Source organism: Gobio gobio (genome assembly GCF_949357685.1).
Source record: "Gobio gobio genome assembly, chromosome: 20".
In the NCBI taxonomy this organism is placed as follows: Eukaryota; Metazoa; Chordata; class Actinopteri; order Cypriniformes; family Gobionidae; genus Gobio; species Gobio gobio.
The window spans coordinates 50,243,373-50,255,724 of record NC_137113.1 but is presented as its reverse complement, the minus strand read 5'-3'; the positions used below and the strand labels follow the sequence as shown (position 1 = coordinate 50,255,724).

General features: G+C 43.4%; 2 protein-coding genes across 2 annotated transcripts in view; both read left to right on the top strand.

Moving 5' to 3' along the window:
* The window catches only part of foxk2a (forkhead box K2a), a 605,865-nt gene that overhangs the window by 182,039 nt on the left and 411,474 nt on the right, over positions 1 to 12,352 (top strand). The gene's annotated exons all lie outside the window — the stretch shown is intronic.
* LOC307143693 (shisa family member 6) overlaps positions 1 to 12,352 on the top strand; it is a gene marked incomplete at both ends in the record, with an annotated part of 108,707 nt that overhangs the window by 1,821 nt on the left and 94,534 nt on the right. The window contains one exon of the mRNA XM_079845441.1: positions 3,882 to 4,042. Coding sequence (XP_079701567.1) covers positions 3,882 to 4,042 — 161 coding nt within the window. The remainder of the gene's footprint in view (positions 1 to 3,881; positions 4,043 to 12,352) is intronic.

The window sequence follows — 12,352 nt, the reverse complement described above, 5'->3', positions numbered from 1 at the left end:
CTCTGGGAGTTATGAAAACATAGATTAGCTAATAATGAACTACCTCATTCACTTGTTAGTTAATAGTAGTTACTTTACGTTTGTTCCTGTGTAGTTACTCATTAATGATGGATCAGTGTTACAAAGTGGTTTGGACCAGAAGTGCTCTGGCCATCTGCAGTAGGGGAGAGTGGGGTAAGATGAGCCATTTCAAAGGGGTGGATCATCTTACCCCGCTCTCCCGTATCCGCTGCTCTTTTGTTTATCACACACACTAGTGTTAATGCGCAGCAGTAGCTGTAGTGCTGTGTGTGTGTGTGTGTGTGTGTGTGTTCGGGACGGTTCTCCTCTTCGTTTGGTGGACACATCGAGCTCAGATCCACAGCGGGGTCATCGGCCCGCGGGCCTTCAGAACAATCTTCCCTCAATCTCAGATATATCAGCTGTGAGTGTGAAATCACTGATCTGCGGTTTCTACATCTCTGTTATCTGACTTCTTCTTTTTGGGGAGGGGGGGCAAAAACGGCTTCTTTTGTTGCATTGCTGCAAAAGCACCGATTGAAACCTTTATTATTAAAGGGCATATTGCAGGTTCGAGACTCCAGTGAGTCAATGTATAGAAAAATAATGTAGATTTTCTTTAAAATATACTTTAAAATACGCTATTAAGGCTTTCGGAGTCGTTTTTGTGAGAACATTTTACATCCGCATCTAAAAATGCCCAAACCGGACGTGATATAACGAGAGGGAGTGCGGAGAATCTCAGCGATAGAAAAACAATGGGTCGCAATGACAGTTCAGACGCTGAGGACATTATAAATGTTTATTAATACTCATATGGCGGACCACAGCCATACAATTATGAATTATGGACAGAGCAGGATCAGACAGAACGATATGAACACTGTGCTCAGATCACACTGTACTGATTATCATCATGTATCAGGCAATCACAAAGATGATATTGGTCATCTAGGATTATTGATTCTTAACAGAAACACATCATTCCAAACTTTGTTGAAAAGTGCAAAGTATGCATTTGTGTTAATGTACATACTTTGTATTCATCAGTGTTGAAATTGATTCACGTAATCCCATGTTGACAGGTTAGAGCATGCATACTGCCTGAGCTTTTATTTGTCATTTTGACATGAATACATATTAATAAAGTACATTTTGGTGTTTGAAAGTCTGTAGGTTTTGACATTAATGCAGATATAAGTGTAATTTAAAAAAATATATACTCTTGATTTTCAAATATTGCACCTGTCAATACAGAACGAAATATTCTGAAGCCTATTTTGCTGTCAATACGAGGTCTTTGCTGTATCTGAAGGCCAGGGGGTCCAAACTTTTTTAAAAGGGGGCCGCATTCATCTTGTGGATATACCTGGGGGCCGGTCCCTTTTCTATTATATATATATATATATACAGTATATATAATATGACATTTGACAAAAGCTTGAGCTGACAGTAGCTTGAGATAGGACACAGATGTAAATGTATAGATGTTTAACAATATCTGTAAAACTTTCATCAACCAAAAAGTTTTAATGGGTGAAATTTAAATATTATTAGTGAGTTAGAACTCTATTCTTATTTAAATTTAACAAGTGCTCTATTTAGATCAGCACAGGTAAAACCACACTACAAAACATACGTTTTTTACTTTACTTTTACTACGTCTTTTTTCCAGTCCAAATATATAAAAATTCTTAAATAAAGATGCATTTACTAAGGAATATTACATATTTTTTCTTGATTCCTGGGGGGAAAAAATGGAAATGAATCGAGTTTTTGCTTGAAACAAACTAAATGATCTGCCAATGGATTAGAGAAATAATCTTGTTTCTGTTTGGGACACAAAAAACAAGAATCCAAACAGAAACATTATTGTTCTCATCACATTGGCAGATATATTTGCTTGTTTTAACCAAAAACTCACTTCAAATTCATTTTATTTTCCAGAAAATAAGAAAAAATATCTAATGTCATTTCACTTCTCTAGTTAATGCACTTCTGTTCAGAGTCAGAGCTCGCGAGTTGCGCAGAACAAGTTGCGCTGTTTGGTTCCGCTTTGGGCGCTGTTTCCCTGGCCTAAAGTCTAGAACTGCCATCTTGCGTTGACAGCGTGAAACTGCAGGATTTGTACATTATCCGTGGCGGGCCACATAGGCTATACACTCACCTAAAGGATTATTAGGAACACACACTAATACTGTGTTTGACCCTTTGGCCTTCAGAACTGCCTTAATTCTACGTGGCATTGACTCAACAAGCTGCTGAAAGCATTCTTTAGAAATGTTGGCCATATTGATAGGAGAGCATCTGCAGTTGATGGAGATTTGTGGGATGCACATCCAGGGCACGAAGCTCCCGTTCCACCACATCCCAAAGATGCTCTATTGGGTTGAGATCTGGAGACTGTGGGGCCATTTTAGTCCAGTGAACTCATTATCATGTTCAAGAAACCAGTTTGAAATGATTGGAGCTTTGTGACGGTGCATTATCCTGCTGGAAGTAGCCATCAGAGGATGGGGACATGGTGCTCATAAAGGGATGGACATGGGCAGAAACAATGCTCAGGTAGGCCGTGGCATTTAAACCATGCCCAATTGGCACTAAGGGGCCTAAAGTGTGCCAAGAAAACATCCCCCACACCATTACACCACCACCACCAGCCTGCACAGTGGGAACAAGGCATGATGGATCCATGTTCTCATTCTGTTTACGCCAAATTCTGGCGAATAAAGTCCCGGTGTATTTGTCCCGGTGAGATGGCCTACTAACTAAAAGAAATACAAAGTTATAAAAACTATATAGATGTTTTTAAAAAAACAAACAAAAAAGTGAATTGAGCTCTCTTACGTGTATTTTTAATGTCAAAAACAAAATGATGTCAAAATTAAATGGAGCTTGAATTGTATTACAATTTAACTAAACTCATTAGATTTTAGGAGACTAAATCTACTGTAGATTTACAGTAGTCGACTAAAATCTTATGATATTTAGTCGACTAAAACTAAAAACAATTCAGGTGACTAAAATATGACTAAAACTAAATGGCATTTTAGTCAAAAGACTACGACTAAAACTATATCAAGATTTGCTGTCGAAATGAACACTGCCTGCTCCTCCTCATCTTAAGAGGATTGTCTGCATCACATATTTTGATCTGGACATCGGTGACATATTACAGTGTCATTTGGCCATGCAGGCTCACAGACATGTGAAAATGGTCTCATTTTGAAGAAAACATCCTAAGGAACGAGCTGACATAAATGCAAAATTGACTGGGTTATCAAGAAAGCTGAGGTTCTAATCTTTCAAACGATACCATATTTGTCTAGTTTTGTGCTGTACAACTTATAGATTTTTTCAAATGATTATGATGATGCAATATTGGACCCGCGGGTGGGTCGGTGAGGGGGGGCAGAGCTGAAGTGGTTTTAATAAAGTAGAATTCCTGAGAAAAACTGCTCAACTACAGTGACGAGAGTATTTGTAATTTGTTACTTTACACCACTGCTAATAATACATTTATGACATGTTTACGGTAGAAATATCTTCATGGAACATGATCTTAATATCCTGATGATTTCTGGCATAGAAGAAAAGTGTATAATTTTGACCCATACGGTGTGTTGATGGCTATTGGCCCAGAGATACCCGTGAGGCGCAGGACGGCTGTTGGGTCAGATTTAATGTGTGGTCTGCTCAAACACACACCCACACACACACACACACACACTGAGTGCATGTCTGATGAAAGTGTGCGGCTCAGATACTGCAGGAATAATTACTGTAAACATTAGCTTTCATAAAGCAGCTGTGAGATCAGATCCTGTGGGCCAGTGTGTGATCTTCACCTGAGCTTCATGTCTCTCCTCTGTTCTCCACAGAGCCCTCGCAGATATACTCAGACAACAAGGGCCGATTCCCATTTCTCAGTACGACTGTGAGAACTTTGCGGCGATGAACAGCTCCTCCAAAGACGACACTCCACAGCGCACGGGCTCCAAGAACCACTACACCCCGGTCCACAGCTCCAAGTCCAGCCACGGTGAGTGGAGCGGCCCAGGGTTAGAGTCGGTGGACCTGAGCTAATGGTGCTGTCCCATCTGTGAGAGGCAGACAGGACACTCAGGGTTCACACTCGTCCGGGGAAAAACATGTCAAATGTTCTGGAACATTATAAAGAGTTTATCACGGGCCGAACTATCAGTGCTGGATGCAGGAGGTGTGACGACCAGGATGAGTTTTGAGTGTGTGTGTGTGTGTGTGTGTGTGAGTGGGCATGTTTTTGTGAAATATCAGGACACAAATGTGTATAATGACATGGGTATTACAAAAAGAGGGTGAAATATGAGGACGTTCCCCATGTCCTCACTTTTCAAAATGCTTATAAATCACACAGAACAAGTTTTTTTTCACAGAAAGTGAACTGCACAGTCTCCTGTGAGGGTTAGGTTTAGGGGCAGGGGCAGTGTGTGTGTGTGTGTGTGTGTGTGTGTGAGAGTGTGTGTGTGTGAGTGTGTGTGTGTGTGTGTGTGTGTGTGTGTGTGTGTGTGTGTGTGTGTGTGTGTGAGTGTGTGTGTGTGTGTGTGTGTGTGTGTGTGTGTGAGTGTGTGTGTGTGTGTGTGTGTGTGTGTGTGTGTGAGTGTGTGTGTGTGTGTGTGTGTGTGTGAGTGTGTGTGTGTGTGTGTGTGTGTGTGTGTGTGTGTGTGTGTGTGTGTGTGTGTGTGTGTGTGATGGGTAGGTTTAGGGGCAGGGGCAGTGTGTGTGTGTGTGTGTGTGTGTGTGTGATGGGTAGGTTTAGGGGCAGGGGCAGTGTGTGTGTGTGTGTGTGTGTGTGTGTGTGTGTGTGTGTGTGTGATGGGTAGGTTTAGGGGCAGGGGCAGTGTGTGTGTGTGTGTGTGTGTGTGTGTGTGTGTGTGTGTGATGGGTAGGTTTAGGGGCAGGGGCAGTGTGTGTGTGTGTCTGTGTGTGTGTGTGTGTGATGGGTTGGTTTAGGGGCAGTGTAAGGGGATAGAATATACAGTATGTACGGTATAAAAACCATTACGCCTATGGAAAGTCCCCATAAAACATGAAAACCCAACACGCGCGTGTGTGTGTGTGAGTGTGTGAGTGTGTGAGTGTGTGTGTGTTTGAAGCATTTATAGATACTGTACAGAAAACGGCATTACACATCTTTAAAGGGTTAATTCCCCCAAAAATGTTAATTCTGTCATTATTATTCTCCCTCATGTCGTTCGACACCTGTAAGACCTTCGTTCATCTTCGGAACACAAATGAAGTTATTTTTCTTCTTCTCTACGGTCTTACGGGTCGACATGAGGGCGAGTAATTCATGTATGAATTTACATTTTTGGGTGAACTAACCCTTTAAGGGGGGGGGGGGGGGTGTTTCCCGCACTCTATATTGCAGACAGAAACAGGAGATTATTTATAATAAACATGCTGAAACAATAAAAACATGTAAATTAAGATAATGCTGCCCAATTAAAGTGAAAGATGATCGCGCATAAGAAAGATAACGCAGCCTCTGTTGTTCTTTGCAAACGTCCACCGGAAGTGCAATAACGTTTGTTTATGTTGTTGCCGTTGAAACCGTCTCTATCATTGTTGATATTTGTGATTCTGTAAATGGGTTTGATTGATGTTTTCGACTCCTATCATATTTATTTGGGCTAGTTATATTCATACTGGACTGCCAACATCTGAAGAGTGCCGGTCTGAAGGGCTTCCAGCGCTTTAGAAATATTCACCTTATAATAAAAACAGTTTTTATAGTTCAGTCATGCAATAAACTGCACATTTTTTAAAGACTTAGAGACCAATATATATATATACAGTGTGGAAAATAAGTATTTGAACACCCTGCTATTTTGCAAGTTCTCCCACTTAGAAATCATGGAGGGTCTGAAATTGTCATCGTAGGTGCATGTCCACTGTGAGAGACATCATCTAAAAAAAAAAAATACAGAAATCACAATGTATGATTTTTTAACTATTTATTTGTATGATACAACTGCAAATAAGTATCTGAACACCTGTCTATCAGCTAGAATTCTGACCCTCATAGACCTGTTAGTCTGCTTTAAAATGTCCACCTCCACTCCATTTATTATCCTAAATTAGATGCTCCTGTTTGAGGTGGTTATCTGCATAAAGACACCTGTCCACCCCATACAATCAGTAAGAGTCCAACTACTAACATGGCCAAGACCAAAGAGCTGTCCAAAGACACTAGAGACAAAATTGTCCACCTCCACAATGCTGGAAAGGGCTACGGGGAAATTGCCAAGCAGCTTGGTGAAAAAAGGTCCACTGTTGGAGCAATCATTAGAAAATGAAGAAGCTAAACATGACTGTCAATCTCCCTCAGACTGGGGCTCCATGCAAGATCTCACCTCGTGGGGTCTCAATGATCCTAAGAAAGGGGAGAAATCAGCCCAGAACTACAGGAGGAGCTGCTCAATGACCTGAGAAGAGCTGGACCACCGTTTCCAAGGTTACTGTTGGTCATACACTAAGACATGGTCATGGTTTGAAATCATGCATGGCGCGGAAGGTTCCCCTGCTTAAACCAGCTCATGTCCAGCCCGGCTTAAGTTTCCCAATGACCATTTGGAGGATCCAGAGGAGTCATGGGAGAAAGTCATGTGGTCAGATGAGACCAAAATAGAACTTTTTGGTCATAATTCCACTAAACGTGTTTGGAGGAAGAAGAATGATGAGGACCATCCCAAGAACACCATCCCTACTGTGAAGCATGGGGGTGGCAGCATCATGCTGTGGGGGTTCTGCACATGGGACAGGGCGACTGCACTGTATTAAGGAGAGGATGAGATTTTGGGGAACAACCTCCTTCCCTCAGTTAGAGCTGAAGATGGGTCGAGGCTGGGTCAATGACCCGAAGCACAGCCAGGAGAACCAGGAGTGGCTCTGGAAGAAGCAGATCAAGGTTCTGGCGTGGCCTAGCCCGTCTCCAGACCTAAACCCAATAGAGAATCTGTGGAGGAGCTCAAACTCTGGCCAGAAACCGGACTGATCTAGAGAAGATCTGTGTGGAGGAGTGGGCCAAAATCCCTCCTGCAGTGCAAACCTGCTGAAAAACTACAGGAAACGTTTGACCTCTGGAATCGCAAACAAAGGCTACTTTACCAAATATTAACATTGATTTTCTCAGGTGTTCAAATACTTATTTGCAGCTGTATCATACAATTAATAGTTAAAAAAAATCATACATTGTGATTTCTGGATTTTTTTTTTAGATTATGTCTCTCACAGTGGACATGACCCTACGATGACAATTTCAGACCCGCCATGATTTCTAAGTGGGAGAACTTGCAAAATAGCAGGTGTTCAAATACTTATTTTCCTCATTGTATATCAGATAATATATTAGACAGTTAAACTGATCGCTGATAAACTGTGGATTCTAGTAGATCATTTTTAGCATTTGTAAAGCATTTCTCTTGTCTCATCCGCCATCTTGGATTCTTTGTGCTTGAATGCACTCTGGGATTGGCGCTCTGTGTTTTGAGACATCAGAGTTGTCAGTTTAACGGAGCGAGTGTGTGTGTGTGTGTGTGTGTGTGTGTGTGCGCTGGACCAGCTTCAGTCACAGTTATGATTGGCTAATATGAGTTTATACAGCAGGGGCTCGTGTTGTGTGTGTGTGTGTTGACGCCTGTCACTCAGACGGTTCAGGGTTGTGTGTACAGCAGGGGTTGTGTGTGTTGTGTGTGTGTTGATGCCTGTCACTCAGACGGTTCAGGGTTGTGTGTGTTGTGTGTGTGTGTGTGTGTTGACGCCTGTCACTCAGACGGTTCACATGTCATGTTGAGCATGTGTTCTTGCCGTGTGATCCGCCAGGTTGACTCCTGACTTCCACACGTCATATTTACATGCGAGTCGATCAGATCCTCTCCGGCGTGTGGAGTGAAGGCTGAGTTTCATGATGTTGAAGGTCAGGAGGGACTGTGATGGGCATGTGTGTGAGTTATGATCACACTAACGGCAGGTTTGACTTAAGGGAGATAAATGTCACTCATGTGGCAACAACACCAAACACTAGAGATTGATGAGCCTTCCGTCCAGAAGATCCACAGCTCCTGAAAACCCTTATAATGCACTTTACCAGAGATTTATACTGCATGTTTTCCTCTTCCTCATTACGAAGTGACCTTGCGGTGCAGGATGAGGTAAATGAGAGCACTTGACCCCTGACCTGGGATCAGGGTCGATATGGTCAGGAAACGAGATCTCATTGGCTCTCTGTCCAGGCTCAACAGCATCGATGATTTCAACATAAACACATGTTGGGTTACAGTGAGGATACACACACATGTTGGGTTACAGTGACGATTCACACACATGTTGGGTTACAGTGAGCATTCACACACACATGTTGGGTTACAGTGAGCATTCACACACATGTTGGGTTACGGTGAGGATACACACACATGTTGGGTTACAGTGAGGGTTCACACACATGTTGGGTTACAGTGAGGATACACACACATGTTGGGTTACAGTGAGGGTTCACACACATGTTGGGTTACAGTGAGGATACACACACATGTTGGGTTACAGTGAGGATTCACACACATGTTGGGTTACAGTGAGGATTCACACACATGTTGGGTTACAGTGAGGATTCACACACATGTTGGGTTACAGTGAGCATTCACACACATGTTGGGTTACAGTGAGGATACACACACATGTTGGGTTACAGTGAGGGTTCACACACATGTTGGGTTACAGCGAGGATTCACACACATGTTGGGTTACAGTGAGGATTCACACACATGTTGGGTTACAGTGAGCATTCACACACATGTTGGGTTACAGTGAGCATTCACACACATGTTGGGTTACAGTGAGGATTCACACACATGTTGGGTTACAGTGAGCATTCACACACATGTTGGGTTACAGTGAGGATACACACACATGTTGGGTTACAGTGAGGATACACACACATGTTGGGTTACAGTGAGGATTCACACACATGTTGGGTTACAGTGAGCATTCACACACACATGTTGGGTTACAGTGAGGATACACACACATGTTGGGTTACAGTGAGCATTCACACACATGTTGGGTTACAGTGAGCATTCACACACATGTTGGGTTACAGTGAGGATTCACACACATGTTGGGTTACAGTGAGCATTCACACACACATGTTGGGTTACAGTGAGGATACACACACATGTTGGGTTACAGTGAGCATTCACACACATGTTGGGTTACAGTGAGGATTCACACACATGTTGGGTTACAGTGAGCATTCACACACATGTTGGGTTACAGTGAGCATTCACACACATGTTGGGTTACAGTGAGGATTCACACACATGTTGGGTTACAGTGAGGATTCACACACATGTTGGGTTACAGTGAGCGTTCACACACACATGTTGGGTTACAGTGAGGATTCACACACATGTTGGGTTACAGTGAGGATTCACACACATGTTGGGTTACAGTGAGCGTTCACACACACATGTTGGGTTACAGTGAGGATTCACACACATGTTGGGTTACAGTGAGGGTTCACACACATGTTGGGTTACAGTGAGGGTTCACACACATGTTGGGTTACAGTGAGGGTTCACACACATGTTGGGTTACAGTGAGGATTCACACACATGTTGGGTTACAGTGAGCATTCACACACATGTTGGGTTACAGTGAGCATTCACACACATGTTGGGTTACAGTGAGGATTCACACACATGTTGGGTTACAGTGAGGATACACACACATGTTGGGTTACAGTGAGGATTCACACACATGTTGGGTTACAGTGAGCATTCACACACATGTTGGGTTACAGTGAGCATTCACACACATGTTGGGTTACAGTGAGCATTCACACACATGTTGGGTTACAGTGAGCATTCACACACATGTTGGGTTACAGTGAGCGTTCACACACACATGTTGGGTTACAGTGAGGATTCACACACATGTTGGGTTACAGTGAGGATACACACACATGTTGGGTTACAGTGAGCATTCACACACATGTTGGGTTACAGTGAGCATTCACACACATGTTGGGTTACAGTGAGCGTTCACACACATGTTGGGTTACAGTGAGCGTTCACACACATGTTGGGTTACAGTGAGCGTTCACACACATGTTGGGTTACAGTGAGCGTTCACACACACATGTTGGGTTACAGTGAGCATTCACACACATGTTGGGTTACAGTGAGGATTCACACACATGTTGGGTTACAGTGAGGATTCACACACATGTTGGGTTACAGTGAGGATTCACACACATGTTGGGTTACAGTGAGGATTCACACACATGTTGGGTTACAGTGAGGGTACACACACATGTTGGGTTACAGTGAGGATACACACACATGTTGGGTTACAGTGAGGGTACACACACATGTTGGGTTACAGTGAGGATACACACACATGTTGGGTTACAGTGAGGGTACACACACATGTTGGGTTACAGTGAGGGTTCACACACATATTGGGTTACAGTGAGGATTCACACACATGTTGGGTTACAGTGAGGATTCACACACATGTTGGGTTACAGTGAGCATTCACACACATGTTGGGTTACAGTGAGGGTACACACACATGTTGGGTTACAGTGAGGGTTCACACACATGTTGGGTTACAGTGAGGATTCACACATGTTGAGGATTCACACACATGTTGGGTTACAGTGAGGATTCACACATGTTGAGGGTTCACACACATGTTGGGTTACAGTGAGGATTCACACATGTTGAGGATACACACACATGTTGGGTTACAGTGAGGGTTCACACACATATTGGGTTACAGTGAGGATTCACACATGTTGAGGATTCACACACATGTTCGGTTACTGTGAGGATTCACACACATGTTGGGTTACAGTGAGGATTCACACACATGTTCGGTTACAGTGAGCATTCACACACATGCGGTGCTGATAATTATAAACAGCACTTCTTCATTCTTCTCTCTGTGTTATTTGAGCTCCAAAGTTGTGCTCATCATTTCCACCCTCGTCTGGGGGTTTTGGTCGTTATGTTGTCATGGAAGCGAAGTAATGATTGGAATTACACAGAGGAGGTTAGAAAGCCAGCCAGAAACCACCCCAATAACAGTAACAGGTGTGTGTGTAACAAGTGTGTGTGTGTTGTGAAGCCTTGTATATAATTGTAAGTGTACAGATTGACCCATTCTATCGGACGTGGCTCAGTGTAAGACGGTTCAGAGTGTTGTGTTAATCAGCATTGAAGCCGAGCTGTGTTGTGTTGTGTTGTGTTCCGGGTGACTGTGTTGTTTTCCGGTTGAGTGTGTGTTGTGTTGTGTTCCGGATGAGTCTGTTGTGTTGTTTTCCGGGTGAGTGTGTGTTGTGTTGTGTTCCGGATGAGTTTGTAGTGTTGTTTTCCGGGTGAGTGTGTATTGTGTTGTGTTCCGGGTGAGTGTGTGTTGTGTTGTGTTCCGGGTCAGTGTGTGTTGTGTTGTGTTTTGGGTGAGTGTGTGTTGTGTTGTGTTCGGGGTGAGTGTGTGTTGTGTTGTGTTCCGGATGAGTTTGTAGTGTTGTTTTCCGGGTGAGTGTGTGTTGTGTTGTGTTCCGGATGAGTTTGTAGTGTTGTTTTCCGGGTGAGTGTGTATTGTGTTGTGTTCCGGGTGAGTGTGTGTTGTGTTGTGTTCCGGGTCAGTGTGTGTTGTGTTGTGTTTTGGGTGAGTGTGTTTTGTTGTGTTCGGGGTGAGTGTGTGTTGTGTTGTGTTCCAGGTGAATGTGTATTGTATTGTGTTCCGGGTCAGTGTGTGTTGTGTTGAGTTGTGTTGTTCCCAGGCATGTTCTGTAGCGTGTGTGTGTGTGTTTCTGTAGCGTGTGTGTGTGTTTCTGTAGCGTGTGCGTGTGTTTCTGTAGTGTGTGTGTGTGTTTCTGTAGGCATGTGCGTGTGTTTCTGTAGCGTGTGTGTGTGTTTCTGTAGCGTTTGTCTGTGTTTCTGTAGTGTGTGTGTGTTTCTGTAGGCGTGTGCGTGTGTGTTTCTGTAGCGTGTGTGTGTGTTTCTGTAGGCGTGTGCGTGTGTTTTTCTGTAGCGTGTGTGTGTGTGTTTCTGTAGCGTGTGTGTGTGTGTTTCTGTAGTGTGTGTGTGTGTGTTTCTGTAGCGTGTGTGTGTGTTTCTGTAGCGTGTGTGTGTTTCTGTTGGCGTGTGTGTGTGTTTCTGTAGGCGTGTGCGTGTGTTTCTCTAGCGTGTATGTGTGTTTCTGTAGCGTGTGTGTGTTTCTGTAGGCGTGTGTGTGTGTTTCTGTAGCGTATGTGTGTTTCTGTAGGAGTGTGTGTGTGTTTCTGTAGGCGTGTGTGTTTCTGTAA